This window comes from Sporothrix brasiliensis, assembly GCF_000820605.1.
Source record: "Sporothrix brasiliensis 5110 chromosome Unknown Cont20, whole genome shotgun sequence".
Taxonomy (NCBI): domain Eukaryota; kingdom Fungi; phylum Ascomycota; class Sordariomycetes; order Ophiostomatales; family Ophiostomataceae; genus Sporothrix; species Sporothrix brasiliensis.
This window is the reverse complement of record NW_024467139.1, coordinates 4,929,608-4,950,349: the sequence shown is the minus strand read 5'-3', so window position 1 is coordinate 4,950,349 and position 20,742 is coordinate 4,929,608. Positions and strand designations below refer to the sequence as shown.

At 54.7% G+C, this 20,742-nt stretch overlaps 3 protein-coding genes across 3 annotated transcripts; 2 read left to right on the top strand and 1 right to left on the bottom strand.

Moving 5' to 3' along the window:
* Positions 1–11,406: 11,406 nt before the first annotated feature.
* Positions 11,407–12,360, bottom strand: SPBR_07634 (uncharacterized protein; the record flags this gene model as incomplete). Its single annotated transcript, XM_040765888.1, has 1 exon — positions 11,407–12,360. One exon carries the CDS (start codon positions 12,358–12,360, stop codon positions 11,407–11,409), a length of 954 nt encoding a protein of 317 aa, XP_040617296.1.
* Positions 12,361–15,665: 3,305 nt separating this feature from the next.
* SPBR_07146 (aspergillopepsin I) lies at positions 15,666–17,202 on the top strand (the record flags this gene model as incomplete). Its single annotated transcript, XM_040765400.1, has 2 exons — positions 15,666–16,596; positions 16,685–17,202. 2 exons carry the CDS (start codon positions 15,666–15,668, stop codon positions 17,200–17,202), a joined length of 1,449 nt encoding a protein of 482 aa, XP_040617295.1.
* Positions 17,203–18,695: 1,493 nt separating this feature from the next.
* On the top strand, positions 18,696–20,699 carry SPBR_06870 (uncharacterized protein; the record flags this gene model as incomplete). Its single annotated transcript, XM_040765126.1, has 1 exon — positions 18,696–20,699. The coding sequence occupies one exon, from the start codon at positions 18,696–18,698 to the stop codon at positions 20,697–20,699; it is 2,004 nt and encodes a 667-aa protein (XP_040617294.1).
* Between the last annotated feature and the right edge of the window lie 43 nt (positions 20,700–20,742).

Here is a 20,742-nt window from a genome sequence, read left to right as displayed (position 1 = left end):
CGCAGGATGCATTCTATGGCGTGTAAAGGATCCGAACTGTCGTTGGAACGCAAGTCTCTGCTTCACTTGACAATGCCTGCGGAAGAGAACGGATGTGAAGGCAGATAATGACGGGTTTAAATAGAGGCGTAAACGCTTGTAACGTTGGTTGACTTCATGATAAGGACGTGAACCTATATGGCAACGAGTTGAGTGGGATGGTAAGATCGTGTGTCAGCACTCCATGGGGACGGAGGTCGAGGGTTGATCCAGATGCGATGTAAATGTGAGATGAAGTTGATGACCAAACCGAGAAAAAGCTGAGAGACGCACAGCAGCACCGAGGCTTGTGGGCTCGATTTATGTATCGACGATAGATTTGAAAAAAAAAAAAAAAAAACAAGACCGAACGAGGTCAGAGCATCGACGAAGGAGACACCAAAAGAGGACCCGGAAAACGAAGAAAAGAAATATAGAGTGGTCCAGAGGTAGAGTGGTCCAGAGATAGTACTACCAGAGTATCGGCGTTCGATGCAGTCCACCACGGAAAGAAGCAGTGACAAGTAGAGTTGCTCACCAGAGAATGGCCGCACCGGATGTTGGGTTGAGATCGAGGACGGACCATGCGGAGACGAGGAAGAGTCGGATGGGAGGAAAAGCCTCTCGCCACAGGAAAGGCGGCAAGGATGGTCGATGGGTATTTGAAAATAACGAAGCAGGTGAACAAGCCTGATGCTCCAATAGGCGCAGAAAGAGCGAGCCTAGAGGAGAGGCGTGCGTACGCAGTATAACGGCGCACAAACAAAAAAAAAAGAAGGAGGCAAAGAGAAGACAGCAGGAGAAGAGACGTAGGGAAGGACAGATCGTTTGTCCAAGCACGATGCAGTGCTGTGGCAGCAGCCGCCGTTGCAGCCACTGTTATTCACTCGTTCGTGTTGTCGCTATCACCGGTAGTGGTCGCCCTTGCAATGCCACCACCTGTGTAGGCGTAGTCCAGGTGCTGAAGAGAGATTGTGATTTGCTGACGCAGGTGCCGTTCGAACTTTGTAATTACTGTGGCTGGCAGAGTGGTATTTTTGCTCACACGGAGCGGTTCGTTGCGGGTGGCAGCAAGGCACCGGGAGGGGGGGGGGGGGGTAACAAAGGCAAAAAGGAGTGTGAGTGGTGAGTGTGTGAGTCGGGCAGCGGTGGTGAATGCAGATGGAACGAAAAAGTGAATGAGCAGGCAGACCAAGAAATGCCTTGGATAGTGCCGATAGACGGAGTGGCGGAAACGAATATGTTGTCTGTGTTTATGTAGCGATTTTCAAAGGCGTCGCCCTGGACTTTTTCTGGACACTCGGGCTGTTGCGTTCTTTTGATATTTACCATGGGCTCCTAGAGCATCTTTGCAGTTCCGCGTGGAGGCGATTTATAGTTCGCCGGTTTCCTTTTTGGTTAAGACCGCGGCCGATTTGACGTCTTGTAGATTTGTCGTCTCCGAACTGTCTACTACTTTTGCCGCTCAGTTGTGTGGTCTGGCGATATAGATGGTGTGGAACAGAGAAGAACAGGGCGCGTAAAGAGAGCCGCAGGAAGATGTGGATGGAGGGAAAAGCGGCAACGGTTCGGCGAGAAAGAAGCGGAAACGAGAAAGAAAAGGAATACGAGGATGAGCTTATGTCTTCAGAAGAGGCGTTTTCATAACAAAATTTGTATCGACTTGACTGGCATTTGTCCCGGGTTATTTGTTGTTGCTGTTGCTGTTGTTGATTTTTTTTAGGCGAGATATACCAAGACGTTCGTTGGGCGAGTAGGAAGAAAAGGTGGCCAGGAGACAGTCGAGTCAGTTGGCGTTGGCCGCACTCTCGCGGGCTTATCTCAGGAGCATTCCGCCGTCAAGCTTGGATATTAATGTTGATGCTGCCCGAGTATCAGCTCCTTTTGAGAGCTGGCACGACAAAACGACAGCCGGTGCAGATGACAGCCAACCACGCTGTGAGAGACCGAGAGCGCGAAATTTCAGACTCGAAGAGGAGGGGGGACGGCAGCCAAAGCGAGCCTGCAGCCCAAGGGGGAAAACGGAGGACGGTAGCTGTCTGGTTTTCCACCACACGGATCATTCGTGGGGGGACAAACAGGCCGTGGTGAAAACGGAACCTGGCGAAGCGAGAGAGAAAGTCAAGAAGACGATAAACTACGCCAAGGCGAGGGTAAAAAAAGCAGGAACTGATAGAGAGGCGTCAAGCCGAGGGAGTGTGAGGTTGTAGATCTGCAAAACGAACGTGTATTGACAAAAGAAGGAGGCCAGCGACGAAGGGAGAAACGTGGACCTCAAAGGTCAGAGGCGCTTTGAGGATGGTTGGTCACTCCGTGCATCTATGCCAGAAGGCTGCGTCGAACCTCAGCTCTCTGTTGTCAGAGGCCTGCAGTAAAGAAGTGAAGAGAGAGGGGGGTGTTGATGCTGACAATAAAGAGACCTGGGATGGGAACAGGTGAAGGAAAAAGGACGAGGGAAAATGGCGATTAACAGATGGAAGGTACATGAGAAGGCAAGGCTAGCGTGCTCCACGGAAGGGAGACCAGACGACTCCGAAGTAGGCATGTCTGCGTGTGTGGACGGTGTAAGTGAGTGGGAGGGAGTGTAGGTTGTGGGTTGTGGGTGTGGGTGTGGGTGAGGCCGAAGTGGTAGCAGAGGTGTTTGCGTAGTGCGCGGGAGCGACGTGCTGGCGAGTGTGGAGGTCTCGAATTCACGGAGTATTGACGGGGTAATAATCATCATCACCAACACAAGACACGAGGGCAGCTCCTGCCGCCGTCCCCCCATGTATCGACCTATCGGAAAGAGAATGAGCGTGTCGAGGGCAGGTACGAGTGGTGTAGCGTTGTGGACGCTAGGCCAGGTCCATCAAGCAGGTGAACGGAGGAGAAGGCACGGCTAACGATGTTCTGGAGCAGCTTCCCTCTAGTCTACGTGGATGGCGCTGTCGTGCTTGCCTATTTGGCCGTCGTGCTGTCCTGGGTTGCGCATGTGTTTATCACAAGGAAGGCGAGGAAGATGAGGAAGATGAGGAAGGTACGGTGGGCCGGCAAACAGTAGGAACAGGAAGGCGGAGGCCAGACCAAGCGGGACTGCATACAAAAGTGATACTTGCAGAGGAAAGTACAAAACTGTGACCATCAGATACTGGCAAGCGTCAAGGCGATCAAGGCAGGGAGGGCGGGCTGAAAGAAGAGGGGGTCCGCTGTGTGTATTGTGTATTGTGTATTGTGTATTGTGTATTGTGCGCGGGCTACGAACTGCTAGGACCTGCGGGTGGCGGGACACCGAAACCAGGCGAAGGAGGTGCCATATTGCAAGGGCGAGCACGGGGTAAGGGGAGGGGAATTGCCCACCGGACTGGTGTTGCGCAACTGAGGAAGGCACGGCTGGCAGTATCAGTATCTACTTCGTACTTCGGCACAGCAGGTGCGGATGAGTTTACCGAGGGGGTCGTGCAAAGCCAAAACGGCAAGAGCAAGAAAGGAAAGCAGCGCCCCGGCACCTTCCCTTCTGCGTATAATGCGCCGGTGGTCTGCAATGGGTCCTGTTCTCGTCATCTCTCCCCGTCGGTGAAAGAGGCGAGATGCGGGCAGCCGACCGAGTAGCGCCAACGCCATTCCGCGGGAAAACTGGAGACGCCTGCGGTTACTTGTTACGAGAAGTGGAAATAATGTGGATTGTCGAGCGAAGAAAAGACAAGGTGAACGGAACCGGGGCTCGCGGGGCTTGTGAAAGTGGGCTTCTTTGGCTCGACGGGGGTAAACATGAGCGATGCTGAGGAAAGAGGGACCGACAACCGACCGGTGCTGGGAATAACACAGGAAACAAGTGAGAAATGGGAAATACGATAGTGGGAGCTAAATTAGCTCGTTCCTACCTGAACAGCACTGTAATACCGTGTAGACCTCTGTCTTCGACATAGCAGTGAGAAAACTGAGGCTGCAACGTGAATCGAGTATCGAGGCATCGTTTTCGCTGCACCTCGGCTCGATGTTGCAGCGAATCCATTTCTTGTCCCCTCGTTTGTGTCCGCCCTGGTGGTGCTGCCGGTGTATGTACACCTGTAACGGAGCGTGTGCTCTTGGCCTTGATCTACCCGGGAAACATGACGAGAAAAAAAGGACATTCATCGAGGTGTGACAGAGAAAATTCATCAAAAATGACAGGTAACGTATACATTAGTTGTTGAAGAGGGGGAAATTCCCGGTTGTCTTGGTCGACCCATGTCCTAACCACCATGATGGGACACCGAGTTCTGCTAGGGTCTCAAAGACCGATCTGTACTCTGAGGTATGCAATGCTATGGAAAGCGTCCCTCTTGTTTGGCCCCTCCACTCTGCAATAAAGTCGCAAGACAATATGGTGTTTTCGAGAATGTGGCTAAGTAGGTGGTGGCAGCTTGTGGCTTGTGGCTTTGCGGTCATGATCAGAAGCCAAAATCTCGAGAACAAATAAATTACGAAATACGATTAGGATCAGTGGGAACATGACCGGCGCATAAGTTCAGGACCGGAATGTGACGTCCGCAATTTGGTGTCGACAGGCTTCTTTACTGCGGGCACGGAGTAGTACCTTTGCAAGAAATACATGAAAGGGGATCTCCTACGCGAGGAAACAGAGACAGGGGCCTAAAATCCAAAAGCAACAAAGGTGTAATTACGGAGTACAGTCAACAATGTTATTCCTGTAAATAGACTTGACTCAAAAGCCATGCCGCTCAGACAAAGAATTCTATCAAACCTTGCGAATGTTGGCCGTTCCATTCCCTTCCCGCCCCTTCTTGTTCGCCTTCTCCGGCTCTGGACGATTCCTTGCCGCCACAAGCACGTCGACAACCGGGGATCTACGTTTTCCGTACTAGGCGAAAGGCGGGATACGGAATATGGGCAAGGGACAAAAGGAACATTGCACTAACCCGGGGTGTGTGCACGCCCAGCTCGAAGTGTTTCTTTTTCTGGTTACTTTCCAATTTGCTCGTGCGGCAACCAAACAATGTAGTTTCCCGTGGAGGAAAAGGCCCGTGTCTCACACAGACGTGTGATGTGATATGCCCCCCCTGTCCCCTGGTCCTCGACACCGAGTACATCACCGATGCAATTGGCTCAACTGGCACTGGTCTTCTTCTCACCGGGCCAAGCCGCCAGCCTCACCATCTATGTCGTTGTTTGAGCTCCCCTTTCATGCTGTCACTCATCGTCTGCTATGCAGCACATGTGCCATCGGTCCCTCAAATATGCCCACTGCACTGTTTTGTCGGAGAAAGACATTGAGAAAATATGTGCCACAAAGGCTCCCGAGAAAGCATTCGAATCACACAGTATCTTTGCTTTGAAGAGAAGGGAGGCCTGGGGTGTACGAGCCGATTTGGGTGTCGCATTGTCCTTCCGACGAAGAAATCGGCCGAGACAAGAGGTGAATGATCTTTGGGTACCATGAAATTGTGGCAGCCGAGACGGGAGGTTCGATAACAGAACACCAAACAGGGAGAAAAGGGCCTCGACGGGGGCTTTGCGGGATAGCGGGAGTGTAATTACGACTTTGCGCATTGCATGAGGCGGGCCTCCGGACCTACTGATATTTGGGCATGGTTCTGGTTTGGCTGGGCCTAGCTGAGCATTATAGAGTACAAGAAAAGCCTCAAAGGGCCACGGAGCCTGGCAAGCGCTGCCGTTATACATCCTACTCGCAAATGTGTTAGCGACTAAGACGAGCATATGGCTACGAGGGGAACGGGGAGCCCCAGAAACTGGATACTTTGGGCACAAGTCTCAACACTGCCCTGTACCGGCGGCTCCCACTCCCAACATTCATGAGCAGGTCGAAAAGGGGCTCACCGGGGGCCAGTAAACAAGCCAGCGAAACTCAATCTCTGACTGGACGGCACGGTCAACGCGATGACACAAGAGCCCAATACGACGTGCTCCGTAATTATTGCATCGGTCCTCCTCTGCTCACGGCGCGCACAGCGCAAATGGCGCACACTGGCACGCATCGTACAGCGGACACTGGCGTCTTGCGTCGGGCTGCGTCGTCCAGGTCTTGGTTCTGCTCTGGCCAGGCCTGTTCTGGTTTGCTGCTGTTTTGTTGCCGCAGCGCTCCCCACACCAGGTGCCACGCCCCGGGAGTTTTGATAGGTCTCTTGCGAATAGGAATGCAGCCGATGCATCCCAAGGTTCGTCCTGAAAGGCCCTGGCGGAGGGCGAATCTGTCACACTGGCGTGGGATGTCGTGCCGCCTGGCGTTGGGGGTCAGACCCGGCCGGTCATTGGTTTTGGACGGGAGGAAGGGGACGTCCCTTGTTTTCCATCTTTTTGGCTTTCCGCCTATTTTTGTCTTTTGTTGGCTGCCACGCGTGCGCGCACGTGCAGAGGATAGCAGGAGACGTGCACGGGTTCGAATGGTGAAAGAAAAAGCGACGCAATTAACCCAAGCGAACTGCTGAAAGAAGGCGGCAATCTGCAATCGCATCTGCCATGTCGAAGTACGATGTAGATGATGGTTCGCAGCTTCCGTTTGTATCCTGCTGCCCTTTTGGACGCTCTCTGTCGTGCTGTGTTGTCGTGTGCCCCGTTCTTTCCTACAGTAAAGCACTCCTGCCCAATCCGCACGACGTACACAAGTCCTTTTTGTGCTATTGCACATGTTGGACCTGGTCAGGAAACTGCAATCCACAAGATCAGTGCCCAAAGAGGGTCATCAAGGCAGGAACGGGCGACTCACGCCACGACAATACACAGACGGCAGGTGCAATGGACAGACATCAGGCTCTATGCAAGTTCGTCCCCCTTTTTTGTTTTCTTCGGGGGGAGGGTGGCATTCCCCTGGGCTCCTTTGACTTTCAACTTCACAATTCTCTCCATCGTCGCCATTCTTCCTCCGTCATCTTTCCACGGCACGCGCATCTCACAGCTTCATCCGTCCACCTGCAGCCGAACATTGTTACGCCACCAGCTCTTTGCAGCCTTTGCACCCACACGCGCCGCCAATCATTGCCGCCCGCTGTGTTGTTTTGTTGTTCATTGTCCTGCAACTCGTCTGCACTCGTCCGCCTCACATCTGTGCTTGTTGTCCTGCAATCTTTTTCTGCAACACAACGCCATCCACCGTGCCCCGCTTGCCGAGTCTTGATTCGCTTTTCTCTATGCTTGACCAGCTGTTGAGCCGGCTGCCAACCGCTTGTTCTCGTTTATTCCGTCCCCCCCTGCTTTTCTATTCTCACTTTGACTTTGCACTGGAAGTGTGTCACAATGGCACGAGTTTGTGGTACGACAGCGGGCATTTCATTGCTCACCTCTCCACCTCTCCAACGCGCGCCGCCCCGCCCACCCACCTTACCACGCTTCACCGTGCGATAGATCCCCATGCAAGGCAAGCTAAACGAACAGTTCTCGATCAGGATCAGCAAGTACCAAGACGCTATCGCGGTGTGCTTTGTGCTTCGGGAAGTCCACTCCGCAAAGTTAAAGTTCCGCCCCCCGACGCGACTCACGGAGGACCTCACTATTTGTGGCTTAGGTTTGGTGCATGACGGGCGTCTTAGCATCATATTGTTCGCTCTCTCGTCTTCCAGGTTCCCCCTGGCTGTCATATTCTCTCATACCTCGACACTCTGGTTTGCTTATCGCCCACCCCGGGAAAAGGGCCGCAAATTGACAACACACATGGACTCGGACGTGCCGCGGCGGGAGCTGTTTCGAGAATCACAAACGACAAAGGATGGATGAGCACGGAAGGACCCTTTGACGATCCACACTCTCAATGAATACTGAGTGTCCCGAAGAACCGTCGAGCCCAGGCCAGTGCATGACTGTTCCCTTGTGCTGTATTGCTCCCTGTGGAGACACTTTCCAGCACAAGTTAATTTTCCGTCCACAACCACATCCATTCCCTTGTAGGAGTGCACACCCCTGGCCGACCGAGAAAAGACCTGCATATTTGTGTTTTGCAAGCCGCAATCTGCAGTCTGCATGTCGACCCTCCTGTCGCGCGCGCTTTTGTTGTTTTGCGATGCAGTTCTTGCGTTTTGCTGTCTCGTGCAGTGTTCTCTGTCTCCACCCAGCAATTCTGTCACATTTCTGCTCATTTATTTTTGAGCCACCGAACGCACAGGACACACTGAGCTGCAGCAACCTGCAGCAACTTGCATGAAGCTCTCTCAGAATGCCAAACACCCTTTGCCTATTCACGGATGATTCTGCCGCAGTACCCGCCATGAATTTTTTTAACATGTTGGCCAGATGTCTTTTATCCCCTGGTTTTTGGACTTCTTTATACACGGCCCAAGTCAACTGCTTGGGCCAGAGCCATGCTCGGTTGGAACGACACGTTTTGTTGCCCACGCTACAAGAGCTTTCAGGCATCTCAGCTCTGGCTTGTGTCCACAAGGACTTGCTTCCACTATCATATTTTATGTTCAAGTTTTTCTTTTGTTCTTTTGTTATAAAGGTGATATATTTTCAAGGTCAGACGCCTCGCCGTTGTAATCCTCGGTGAAGCTACCGTGCACGAACTCGACACATGGCTTTCCCAATACACACTGGCTGTTTCTTGTATCACCTCATTCACGTACGTCGTTTCGCGTGCGCTTTCCTGTTTTCGAACTGTTTCCTTTCGATCCCCTACCTCAGTGTTCTTCGTCGCCGTCTCCGCCTTCTCGCCTTTGTTCATTTTCCATCCCGACTTATTACCTCCGGCCATGTGGCAAGTTCTGCGAGTACCTCAAGCATCGCCCAACATCCTCGGATCTTTTCACTTTTCATGTTTGCTTCGTTTGATACGAGTGGTTTTTTTTTATATTAAAAAAACAGCAAACAAGAGCGGAAATGGTAGCCTTCACTATGGGGTCAAGTCGCCAAATCACAGGAAGCAGTTGCCGATCGCCAACAGAGAAGGCTAGACAGCATAAACGGACAGAGATGTAAGGCCCACATGGATGATGTCTGAGAATGTGGAGAAGGAAAATGATCCTGGGATGCTACGTTGCGCAATTCTATCCAGGGTATCTGCGTTTTCCCGTACTCTTTCGTTTAAGCTGCTCGTCTCCAGTCCCTCTGCTTATGTTCATCGTTCTTGGGTGTGTGATTGGTGGGCGGTTAACCCGGTTGGATCTCCGTTAGCACGCAGAAGGCATCCGGGAATGATTTGGGGTCAGGTTCTTTTCACCTTTGACACGGCAGGTTTTCGATCTTGTTTTTTGTTTCCTCCCCCCACCAACTCTGATCTGTCCTCACCGTGGCACGTTTGGACCAGTCAGCGGGACAGGTGGACGATCATTCCGAAGGCAAAGTTGGGATAGAGCGACCTACCCTCGGTGCTACATCATATGAAACCTCACCGGGCTAGGCTAGGTCCAACGACCGGCAGGTTTATAATCTTATTTTACCACTTTTGATGCGGGTTCGGTGGGTTTTTTTGTCGAAGGAAAACCTCGGTGGTACTACGGCTCACTTCAGCCACACCAAACTCCGAAAAGCGGCCAAACTGCCAAACATACAGGCCCACACACTACGGAACGACCTGTTTTAATATTCCCTCGTCATGTTGCCGATGGATCTTTGTGCCTTTGCGATTACGAGCAGGTGTAAGTTGCCGTGCAGTTTGCCTGGACAGATTCGCTGAGAGAAATGGCTTCTAGGTCTTAGAAGCGAAGAGCGAATGTAATTTGCAAACGAGGGAGTTACCGAGGAGTCTGTTGATATTTGGTTGCATGGAGCCAAAATGCTTCCATCTGTTTCCGTGCCTTTTCAGTACCCTCTATATTTCGCCAATAGCAATGTTTTACACTTTTGACTTTGCTTTTTCGACCGTCAAGACGGCATGTTGTACAAAAGGTACAATGGCACGATACAACACTTCAGAACACTACGAACATGAAAGGGTCACGGTGTGCCGGGACGATGGGCAAGCAGGTGTACGGCCCTCACAAAGGCCCTCAGAAAGTGCCTGAGCCAGGATGACTAGGTACAAGGTCTGTCGGTGCAAGTCATCAACAAGAAATGGAACAGAACAAGGCTATCGACCTGCATCATCGTCTCTTTCGATTGCCGTTTAGTAAGGTTACGATACGGTGGCCGACACCTTGTCAGCTTGCGCCTTGTTGGCGACGATGTATCAAAGACGGGCCGTCAATAGGAGACTCTTGAACGCCTTCAAATAGAGGTGTGCCTACCATGCCTCAACATGCGACAGAAGAGGGAGGGGACAAGCAGCTCTGCTGAGATGCTGGGACAAGTGCCAGCACATGCATGCGCTCGCATTTTTTCAGCTTCTTACCTGCAGCACTGCTCGTCAGTCCTCCCGTACCAGAACAACTATTGTTTTCCCAAAAGCAACACGGCCTTCCTTTCTCCATCCGTTTGACTTTGATACGGGCAGGTCCCACTCATAACGCCATTCCGCTTTGATGTACTCCGTCCCAATACCCAATGGCTTGCTCAAGGCAGTTCGCTTCCTTATTGGCGTGATTGAAGACGAGATGGCGACGTGATTGGGGCAGAGCACATTTGGGGACACTGACAAAAAAAATACGACAGGTCAAACATTTTTGCTCTTTTCGTCACGGCTGTAGTCGGGCTCCAACTGCCACTTCTTTCTCGCCTTGTTATTTCTAGAGTTTGTTTACCACCCAATCGTACGAGTTTCCTAGACAGGACGCCTGGACACAATGCCGTTGATTGTCTTTTGCTGCCTGCCGTCCACTTTTGCCCTCTGCAAAGTCTGCCGCTCTTGTTCCATGTTTGTCTGCATGTTTGGCAGTCAATCTTAGTACCCGGATTCTGCACTTGTCCTGGAAGAAGATTTGGCACACCTTCCCTTCCCGGGCAACCCTCGTATGCATACTAAGAGCTGGTTACTGGGCATACAGTTTGCGTGCATGCTGACAGAGTTTGTGGCCACCGGACGTTGGACAGCTTCCAGAAAAACAAAGTCTTGCGCTGCAGCGGGAAGTCGGACTGGGACATGGCAGTCGACAAACTCGGGCTCAAGCAAGGAGAATCAGGGTGGATGCCGCAACGAAAGCCGTGTGGAATATAGCACTGCGTCAGTTAATTTACTCCTTGGCTGCCCCGAGGACGGGGAGCGGACGGAAAAGAAACGGACAAACGGGAGCTAGGCCGAGTGAGATGCTGGTACACTAGGCAACATCTTTCATCTTCCTCGACATTCGGCATGAGTCATCTAAAGACCATGATCATGCTCGTTTCTCGTTTCATCGAAAAGGACAGCTCGTTGCCGCAAAATGCCTTCCGGAGGCACAACATGCATGTCCAGCGTGAAGACAAGCGCAGGATGATGACAATACGGAGTGGGTATTTGTATTAAGGGCATTAAGCGATATTATACATGTTCTTCTTCATTAACGGCATCGACTCGGCGAAGTCTCTCATTTCCAACGAGCGCTCCGGCTATTTCTTGACGTCGTTGACATCCACGTCCTCGCCGACGGAGAACCGAACCGCGGCCATAACCAGCTCCTTCCAGACCTGAAGCTCGCGCTCGTCCCGCGGGACATAGACAATCAGGTAGGTCGGTGGTATGCGGGCGGCCGGGCTGCCGGCCATCAGATGGCGCTCGCCCCAACCGGCCTTGACGACCCAATAGGCATCGCCGAAGCTGAACTGCATGTGCGAGCTCGCCTCGGGGTGGGCGTGGCAGATCTCGACGGGGGCCCGGGGGAATTTGAACTTTTCCTTGTCCTTTTTGTCGCCCTTGGGAGACGTCTGGTCCTGGCCCTGGTCATGGTCCCGATTCTGGTTTTTGGGTTTGGTCGGATCGGGGTCCGACCACTTGGCGCCCAGTATCACGGCGTCCTTGGCCCACAGCGCAGGTGTCTGGTTCCCTTCGAGCGCCGACGGCCGGATCTCAAGCACGTCAGGATTCGCCGCCGCCACGGCCTCGAGGAACGCCTCCTGGGCTGCGCGCGTCGCCGCCGGATCGCTCGCGATATCGGTTGTCTGCCGCTGGGGCGCCGTGTAGCCCGGAATGGTGGGCCGCGGCCCCTGGCGTGCGGGCAGGGTCGTGTCAATGTCCAGGTACGACTTTTGGGCGCGCGCGCTGCCGCCGTAGCGAGCAAGGACGGCCTGCGACGGCTTCTCAAAGTCGCTGGTGCTGCGGGGATCGCGGATGGCAAAGAGCTGGCCAATGCCTTGGTAGAGCCATCCCCAGACGTTGTGGGAGATGCCGCCGGGCCCGAGGGCAAGGTAGCCGCGGTAGGAGCGGTAGGCCGGGGGCAGCAGCAACAGCACGCCGACGAGGGACGCAGAAGCGGCGGCGAAGAGCTTTGGGCGAGCGTGGCCAAACGTGGCGAGGCGGTAAAAGGCGTCCTCGAGCGGATCGGCAATGGCCGACGGGAGCGGCATAGTGGAGGCGGCAAGGGCAGACGGCAGGGGGAGACGATGAGCTGCAAAGGCGAGGAGGGACTCGAGAGACGCCGTATGCATCAAATTCAAAGCGACGGGCTTCTCGTTGTTTTATGAAAAGCGTCTGTCCTCTGGCTGTTCTGTCTCGGCCACGGAAGAATTCTGCGCCGTCTGGTGCGGGTCACAACGGCCGTGAATGTCGTGCGACACAAGGCAGTACGAAGAAAGACAATTTAAGATTCGGCTCTTCTATCGAATGCCGCGAAGCTGAAATGCCAATGCCACTGCCCGCTGGAGACTGCTCCAGTTTCGTCGCTATCTTTTTGGGGATTGAGAATGGCCACGGCGATGGAAACAAAAGAAGGGAGAAGTGAAGCCAGAAAGCAGGTGAAAATACCGGATGGGCCAGAAGGGGAAAAGGCGACAAAAGGAAGAGAGCCACCGCGAGAAATGGTTACGAGGAGAGCGAAAGGAATACGACCAAGTGCGGTGACGTTGACGTGACGGCGGCGGCGCATCTCGGAGACCGGATGCCACCAGTGAACCGCTAAGCATTGCCAGGCGAGCGCGTTGGCGGGGCGGCAGCAGATGACCAATAGACGACTGTCCCCCGAACGGCATAAGAACACCACAGGGCTGAGAGGGTGGGGTTATGTGCTGTAAAGTCCGCTGTCGCGCGCATGTGGGGGGGTCTCGGCAGCGCTAAAACTGCCAAAAACGAACAAGCTACGGCGCATTATAGCTAGATGCGGCCCTGGCCGGCATCCGGAGCGGCCAAAAATACGAAAGCCGCTCCCGGGCCTTTGGCATGACAAAGAACAGACGAAAAATGGCGCGGTGGGTGAGGTCATCCTCCGCAGTCAGAACGGTAATGTCACAATACTACATGTCGTCCTCGGCTATTGTGTTGGTGTCGTGCTGCAACAACTGCCGAAATCTGAAAGTCTGGACTCTTTGCGGATGCTCGTCTCTGCTTGTCGTCGTTGGTATTTATCCTTTTGTTTTTGTAGAGACGTAAACGGTATCATGTTATCATCGTTGCGCTGTGCTCTGTTTGAATCCTCCAGGCCTACGCGGCCTGTGCATGTTCGATCTGCCGCCTCATCCTTCGTCTTTTCTTTGTATTCCCCGTTTTCAAATTCTCCGCGTAAACTGCCTAGCCACTAGCTGTGTTGTCTGTCCACTCGGAATAAGGGCATTGACTATACACAGCCGCAGTTCAAAATAAGGAGCCAAGATCTCGATCAACCACAACTCAAGTCGGGGCGATTCAAGATATTGTCCGACTCGTTTTGTTGTCTTGTCTGTTTTGAAGATTACATGTTTACAACACAAAGCAGAACCTTCAAGCCGTGACAAGGATGACGGTCGCCAGTCAAACGAAGCAGATGCAATGCATCGCATGTCGTACACATTACGCAAAATACAACTCAGAATGAGCAATTGCAGTCAAGCGATGGTCGTCAAAGGACAGGGGGCGTCAAAGCCTGACACAGCGTCGAGCGGTAAGCATAAATGGAGGCTCCTGATCGACCGCGGGCTGGCCATGCTTTGACAGCCCAGGGGTCCCAACTGCTGCACGCGGAGCCTCCATCGGACTGTGAGGCTGTGAGCACTGCATTACGACGTACGTGCGACGTACTTGTCCGATGAGGAAGGCGACCGATGAAAATCGTCCGAACGAAAGAACAGGAACCTCTACAGTTGCGTAGACAAACGTCGGTAAATGTCCGTTGCACGGTCGTTTCGCTGTACGTTGGATTTTCCAGAATGAAAACAATTCAACCAGAATTTTGCATCAACAACACGACGACATGTGGTTAAACCTAGTCTAGCAAGAAGTCACAACATGCACAAACTCACTTGCTCATGCTCGGTTTGCCCTTCATCCAATATGGCGTACTCGTCATGCTTGACATGTCGGAAACACAGTGAACGGGCAAGGGTCTGTCTGGGCTGGACAGGACTGGACAGGACAGGGCAGGTTGGCGTACGGGATTTCGACATGACCAGCGACAGAAGACAGTACTCCGTACCACTGTACCATTGGCCGTAATACGTGGAGAGCGCTGGTGTCACTTACACCAATTTCAATCGTTCAATCAACACTCGACGTCATTTTCGTCACTGAGACAAAAGGCCGTTGATGTCTTCATGCGGCCGCCTCCGCATCTTTTCATTTATTTTCTCATTTTACAGCATCGTCACTTGCCCCAATTCAGTCACGTTGTCTTCGGATTGTTTTCGGATTGATTATTTCGCCACGCCTCTCTCGTCTCGCCTCCATTCTCTTCACAGGCCATTCTACCAGAAACAGCCCCCACCCCCTTTTCATACCCCCCGTTACAGAATCTCCAGAACTTCCCATAAATGATCGCCGTCTTGTCGTGTCTCGCAACCCTCCCGGCCCGGCACAAAGAGCCAAGCATTTACCATTGTCCAAGTCTTCCAATCCCTGTCTGTTTTGTTCGTCTCTCCACCCTCGTCTTTGAATATGGCACTGTCCAGCTGTCGCCGTTTCTATCGTGGCCGCCTTGACAACACACACAACACACACTGCCACATCCTTTTTACTTCTGGCAGGTAGTTTCCATGAAACAGATAGCCGCTCTTGGAATCGATGCAGGTTTCTGGGCAGACTGTAGTTTACTTTGCACACTTGGAATGCAAATTGTAGAGCGCATGATCTGCTGGTCATCCCTTCTACCCCGGCCAAGGCAAGCGGGCAGGAGTCCAAGAAACTCGCATGTTTTCAGTAAACGGTAGTCCCTACGCCAAAGTCATGTCTTGACATTAATTTCTATGCCTCACCACCTCCTTTTGTCCTCGGAAGGTCTGGATCCCCCCCCAGCTGCTGTTGTCGATCCTGCCGCGTTTTCTCCTTTCTTCGCTATCCTGTTGTTTTTGCCTTTATGTGTCTTGGCTCGCCGTCTTTTGTCTTCCGTGCTTGGCTCTTTTTTTTGTTTTCCTTCTTGTCTTCTCTTTTTTCCTTCCTCTTTCCCCCTTCCTTTACTCTTTCATCTCTCTCCTCTTCCCTTCGTGACCCCATTCTGCTTGTTTCCTGTTTCTTGGCTGGTCTTGGCTGGGTTCCTACCTTTCATCTGATACCCTTCTCTCTCCAATATCTACGGCAATCTTTTTTATTTCATTCTTTTGATATCTCGACGTCCCTAGACGGGCCTTTCATTCTTTTTTTCACGTTGTTATTTCTTCTTCAGTCTTTTCTTTTCTTCCTCGTTCCTTTTGCCTACCATACAAAACGGCCTTTCTGTTTATTCCAGCCCACAATTCCACACGCGCCCGTCATGAAATTTGCCGTCTCGTCTGCTGCCGTGGCAGTGTCCTTGGTGGCCCTCGCGCCCGGCGCGCTGACAGCCGCCGTTGCCAAGAGCAAGAGCCCGACGGCCGGCCGCAACATCGAAGTCACAAAGGAGATGCTTGAAGTCTCGGTGGTCGGTGGCCAGACCTTCCGCGCGCCCCAGGTCCTCAACACCGGATTCATGCAACAAGGCCGCGGTCCTCGTGCCATGGCCAAAGCCTACGCCAAGTTCGGCCTCCAGATCCCGCCCGAGCTGCTCCTGATCCTCGAGGAAATCCTGCTGTCGCTGGGCATCACGCCCGGCAGCGGGGGCATAGCGGGCGGCTCGGGAAGTTCTGGAAGTTCTGGAAGTTCTGGAAGTTCGGGCAGTTCGGGGAGTAGCGGAAGCTCCGGGTCTGCAGGGGGCAACGCGTCGACCGACGCGGGCCAGGGCATGGTCGCCGCGATCCCGCAAATGTTTGACGCGGAGTACCTGGCCCAGGTCACCATCGGCACGCCGCCCCAGACGCTCAACCTCGACTTTGACACGGGCTCGTCGGACCTGTGGGTGTTCAGCTCGGAGACGCCCAAGGCGCAGCAGGGCGGCCAGAAGCTGTACAACATTGCGGCGAGCACGACGGCCAAAGTGCTGGCGGGCGCCACGTGGAACATCCGGTACGGCGACGGCAGCAGCTCGTCGGGCGACGTGTACCTCGACACGGTGAGCGTGGGCGGCGTGACCGTCCAGAACCAGGCGGTGGAGTCGGCCAAGCAGGTGTCGGCGTCCTTTTCGAGCGACGCGGCGTCGTCGGGCCTGCTGGGCCTGGCCATGAACTCGATCAACCAGGTGCAGCCGACGCCGCAAAAGACCTTTTTCTCCAATGCCATGGCCGACCTGGCCATGCCGCTCTTCACGGCCAACCTGAAGAAGAGCGAGGGTAAGTCGCACTTTTCCCCTTTTCCCATTTTGTCCCCCCCCCCTCTCTGGTTTGCTTCGCCTTCATTTTCTAACATGTGGTCTCCTAGCCGGTAACTACAACTTTGGCTTCATCGACACGACCGAGTTCAAGGGCAGCCTCTCGTTCATCGACGCCAACATCACCAACGGCTTCTGGCAGTTTGAGTCGGGCGGGTTTTCGGTCGGCAACTCGTCCACCGCCAACTTCACGAGCTTCCCGCACCAGGCCATTGCCGACACCGGCACCACGCTCCTGTTCTTGCCCGACGGCATCGTCAACGCCTACTACGGCCAGATCCGGTCGGCCGTCAACAGCCAGGCGGCTGGCGGCTTCATCTTCCGGTGCGACGAGGCGCTGCCGAACCTGACCCTGGCCATCGGCTCCTACAACGCCGTTGTCCTGGGCGGCTTCATGAACCTGGCGCCCACCAGCACCAAGGATGCCAGCGGTGCACAGATGTGCTTTGGCGGCGTCCAGTCGTCGGCCGGTTTCCCGTTTAGCATTTATGGCGACGTGTTCTTCAAGAGCCAGTTTGTCGTCTTCCATGGCGGCAACACACAACTCGGCTTTGCCCCGAAGGCCTAGAGGCGTTGGCGCAGGACTCTTTGCGCGGATTTGTGTGTAAACTCGGGCTTGTTTTTCGTATCAGGGTATCTTGGTTCGTGTATCCTGTCGTACTCCGTACGCAGACGATTCGTTTCTATTCTTTGTCAGTTTTGTGCTGTTTCTCTCTTCGGCCTGTCTTGAGCCTGTTCTTTCGTGTGCATATCATTTTCTCTTCCCATCTTGTCGGTTCTCGCCATCGGTACATAGACGAAACGATCCTGTTTTTCTCGTTTCGCACTTTGCGTGTCTGCTCCTCATTCGTCTGAAGGTGCTTGCCCCGTGATCTGCAAGCCGTCCTTTGACAACCAACCGCTCCCTGGCGTACGTTGCCAAACACCGTCGCATTCAGCCTGAGTCTAAGGCTCGCCCTGCCTCCTAATTTGTTCGTCTTTTGCGTGCCTCGTATTTTTTTCTCTCTTCTGTGCTCCATATACTGCGCGTGCTATTGTGTCGCCAACCGCGTCGTTGAGCAGAGCAGCTGTCTGGTTGTTGGACGCACAAAGTGACATGGAATGCAGCATGCGTTGTACTGCATCGTAGACAATGGTGAAAGCGAGACGATGCGAATTGTGAACCGCTGTGTTACCCCTGATATTGGGATGCATTTGCAGGAAAAGGAGGAGACGCGTGCAACTAACCGGATTGCCTATTTGGGAAAGTACAGCTAAAGGAGGCAAACCACCCACGCCGCGAGGCTGTGACGGTTGCCTTGCCCCAGGCCCAGGACGCAGAGTTGAGTAGACAGCTCACAGTACCAGCGACCAAGGAAGAAACAAATACGACAGTCCCGCCGACTCCGATTCAATGTACGAGCTAGCTCGCGTATTGCTCCCTCAGTGCTCAGCTACACCTTACGCGTATTACAAGGTGCATTGTTTGTGCCACTGTACGTCTTATCTTTATCTCTGCCTGCCATTCTGTTGTTCAACGGCTCGTCCATTCACCAAACTGAGATTTCAGATTTCACTTCACCCTCGCCTGAGCTGACAGCTTGCGTCACGTTACTTCTTTTTTTTTAAACATGTCTCCGTGTCGTTCCTTCCCGCGCGTCCTCCCAGCCACCGCCAGTGACAATGACGTGGACTGCCTGAACTGCGCTAGCGCCCTATCAAGACCGCCTTACAGTGACCCACTGTTTATTTGGCTCAAAGCCTCGCCTCGATGATTCCAGCTTATATCTCTTCCTGCGGTACTCGTATTTCTCAGCCCATGTATTCTTGCGTTTATGAGGCAGTTGTCACCGTGTCTCAAGCGTGGGAGCTTTCCGTGAAAAGCACATCTTGCAGCGCTCTTTTGCGTCCACAGCGTGTGCATCGCTCCTGCCGCTCAGTGTCCAGAGCAGCCCACCGCACCTGCCGTGACCAACCGGAAATTCTGCTGCCTACAACTTCACTTCCTTCACACTTCACTCCTCCTCCTCTTTCGCGTCCGTCTTTTCATTCCACTTCTACTCTTCCTCGTCCGCCACCATCATGCCAGAACACGACCCCGTTGTCCTCGCATACTCGCACCTCCGCGACTTCCCACGCGCGGCCGACGCCCTGCAGCTCCTCCGCCGCGTCGCCTCTCTCGTCAAGCCGTTGATGCGCGCCCGCCGCTGGAAGGTCCGCGAGCTCTCCGAATTCTACCCGGACCAGGCCAACCTGCTCGGCCTCAACATCAACAAGGGCCAGAAGATCTTGCTGAGGCTGCGCTACCCAGGCGATGCCTCGCTGTTCCTGCCGCTCGAGCAGGTCGCCGACACCCTACTGCACGAGCTGGCACACATCGTCCACGGCCCCCACGATGCCGTCTTCCATGCCCTCTGGAACCAGCTGCGGGACGAGCACATGGCCCTGGCCCTCAAGGGCTTTACGGGCGAGGGCTTCTTGAGTGAGGGCCACCGGCTGGGTGGGGACTTTGACAACAGCGGCAGAAACAACTGGGGCGCAACGGGCATCACGTCCAGCGGCCCCTCCTCGGCTGCTTCCAACACGCTGAAGCGGCCCATCTCCATGGACGAGGCCCGGCGCTTGGCCCGCGCAGCCGCCGAGCGACGCCAAGCCAAGGCTGCTGAAAAGGAGCGCCAGAGCAGACATCGGAGCAGTGGCAGCAAGAGTACCGGTCACCGCCTCGGCGGATCGGCGTCGTCGCCGGCCAACGACTTGCGCAGCGTCATCGCCGATGCAGTCGCCCGCCGCAATAGCCACACCCCCGAGACCATGCGCGGCTGTGCGACTGACGGACCGCAGTCGGAGTACACCGACCAGACCCGCAAGTGGCTCGCCGAACAGGCGGCCCGCAACGGGTTCCGCACCCAGGCCGAGGAGGACGCCGCCAACGACGCCGCCATTGCCCAGGCCCTGTGGGAACTGGTCCAGGAGGACGAGCGACAGCGGCTGGGCGATCGGTATGTCCCGCCGACGGCCGAGCGGCCAGAGGGCAGCGGCGGGTGGCTGTCGTCACCCAACGGGGACCGAAGCCGGGGTGCAAGCAGTGCCTCGCCCATCGTGATTGATGGCGACATCATGCATGTTGACCCGCCTCGAGGACCGCCGCCGCAGCACCGTCGTCCAGCACCGCCTCCGCCAACAACACGGCCACGCCCTACGTCCATGTCTGCTGTCCCGCCAGGAACAGCAACACGCCGCGCACCTCCCCCGCCTGGTCCGAAGCCGGCCGAACTCAGTTCGAGCTCGGGCGCGCGGCCCCGATCGAGTTCTTCCGGCGCCACGTCCTCCAACTCCAGCCGTGGTTGGACCTGCAGCATTTGTACGCTGCACAACCCAAGCACGTATCTTGTCTGCGATGCCTGCGGCGTCGAGCGTACATCCTCGTCGTCGCCTCCAAAAAACGCTGGGAAGGACGGACAGCCATCGTCGCACAGATCTTCGCACTCCCACGCACATTCCAACTCTCCTACGTCCCTCCGTCCACCACCACCACCGCCACTAGCACATCGCCCGGCACCCCCTCCACCGACGTCTAGGTCGGTACCGCTCGTGCCCCGCCGCTCCCCTGCTGCTCAGAATGCGGCCGCTGCCGCCTCAGCCCGCGCATCGGCCATGCGGCAGTCGGGACAACCCGCTAAGAAACCGCGCGTCAAGAAGCAGGTTCGTTTTACTCCCTCGACGCGTGGTGGCTCCGTCTCGTCCATGACCTCGACCAGCGCCAGAGCCCGGCCACGGTCGCCACCGCCGGCGAACTTGACCAGCGGTGTCGACAGTGTTGTCAGCAATGGCAGCTCCAGCAATGGCGGCTCGACGTTTGACAAGATCCTGGCCAAACACAGGCCGGCGCCACCGCCACCCAACCAACCTCCCAGGCCAGCTCCCGCCTCCTCGTCGATCGCATCTTCGTCCAATTCTGCACCGTCTTCGTCCTCTCCGGCACCCGCTTCGGCCACGTGGATGTGCACCATGTGTTGGGCCAACATGGGACATAAGCACACCACGTGCGGCTCGTGTGGGAAGCCAAGAGAAGCATGGCAGAATTGAGCGAGAACCTCAGACAATCGTCCCACGATGTACCTTTACTTGT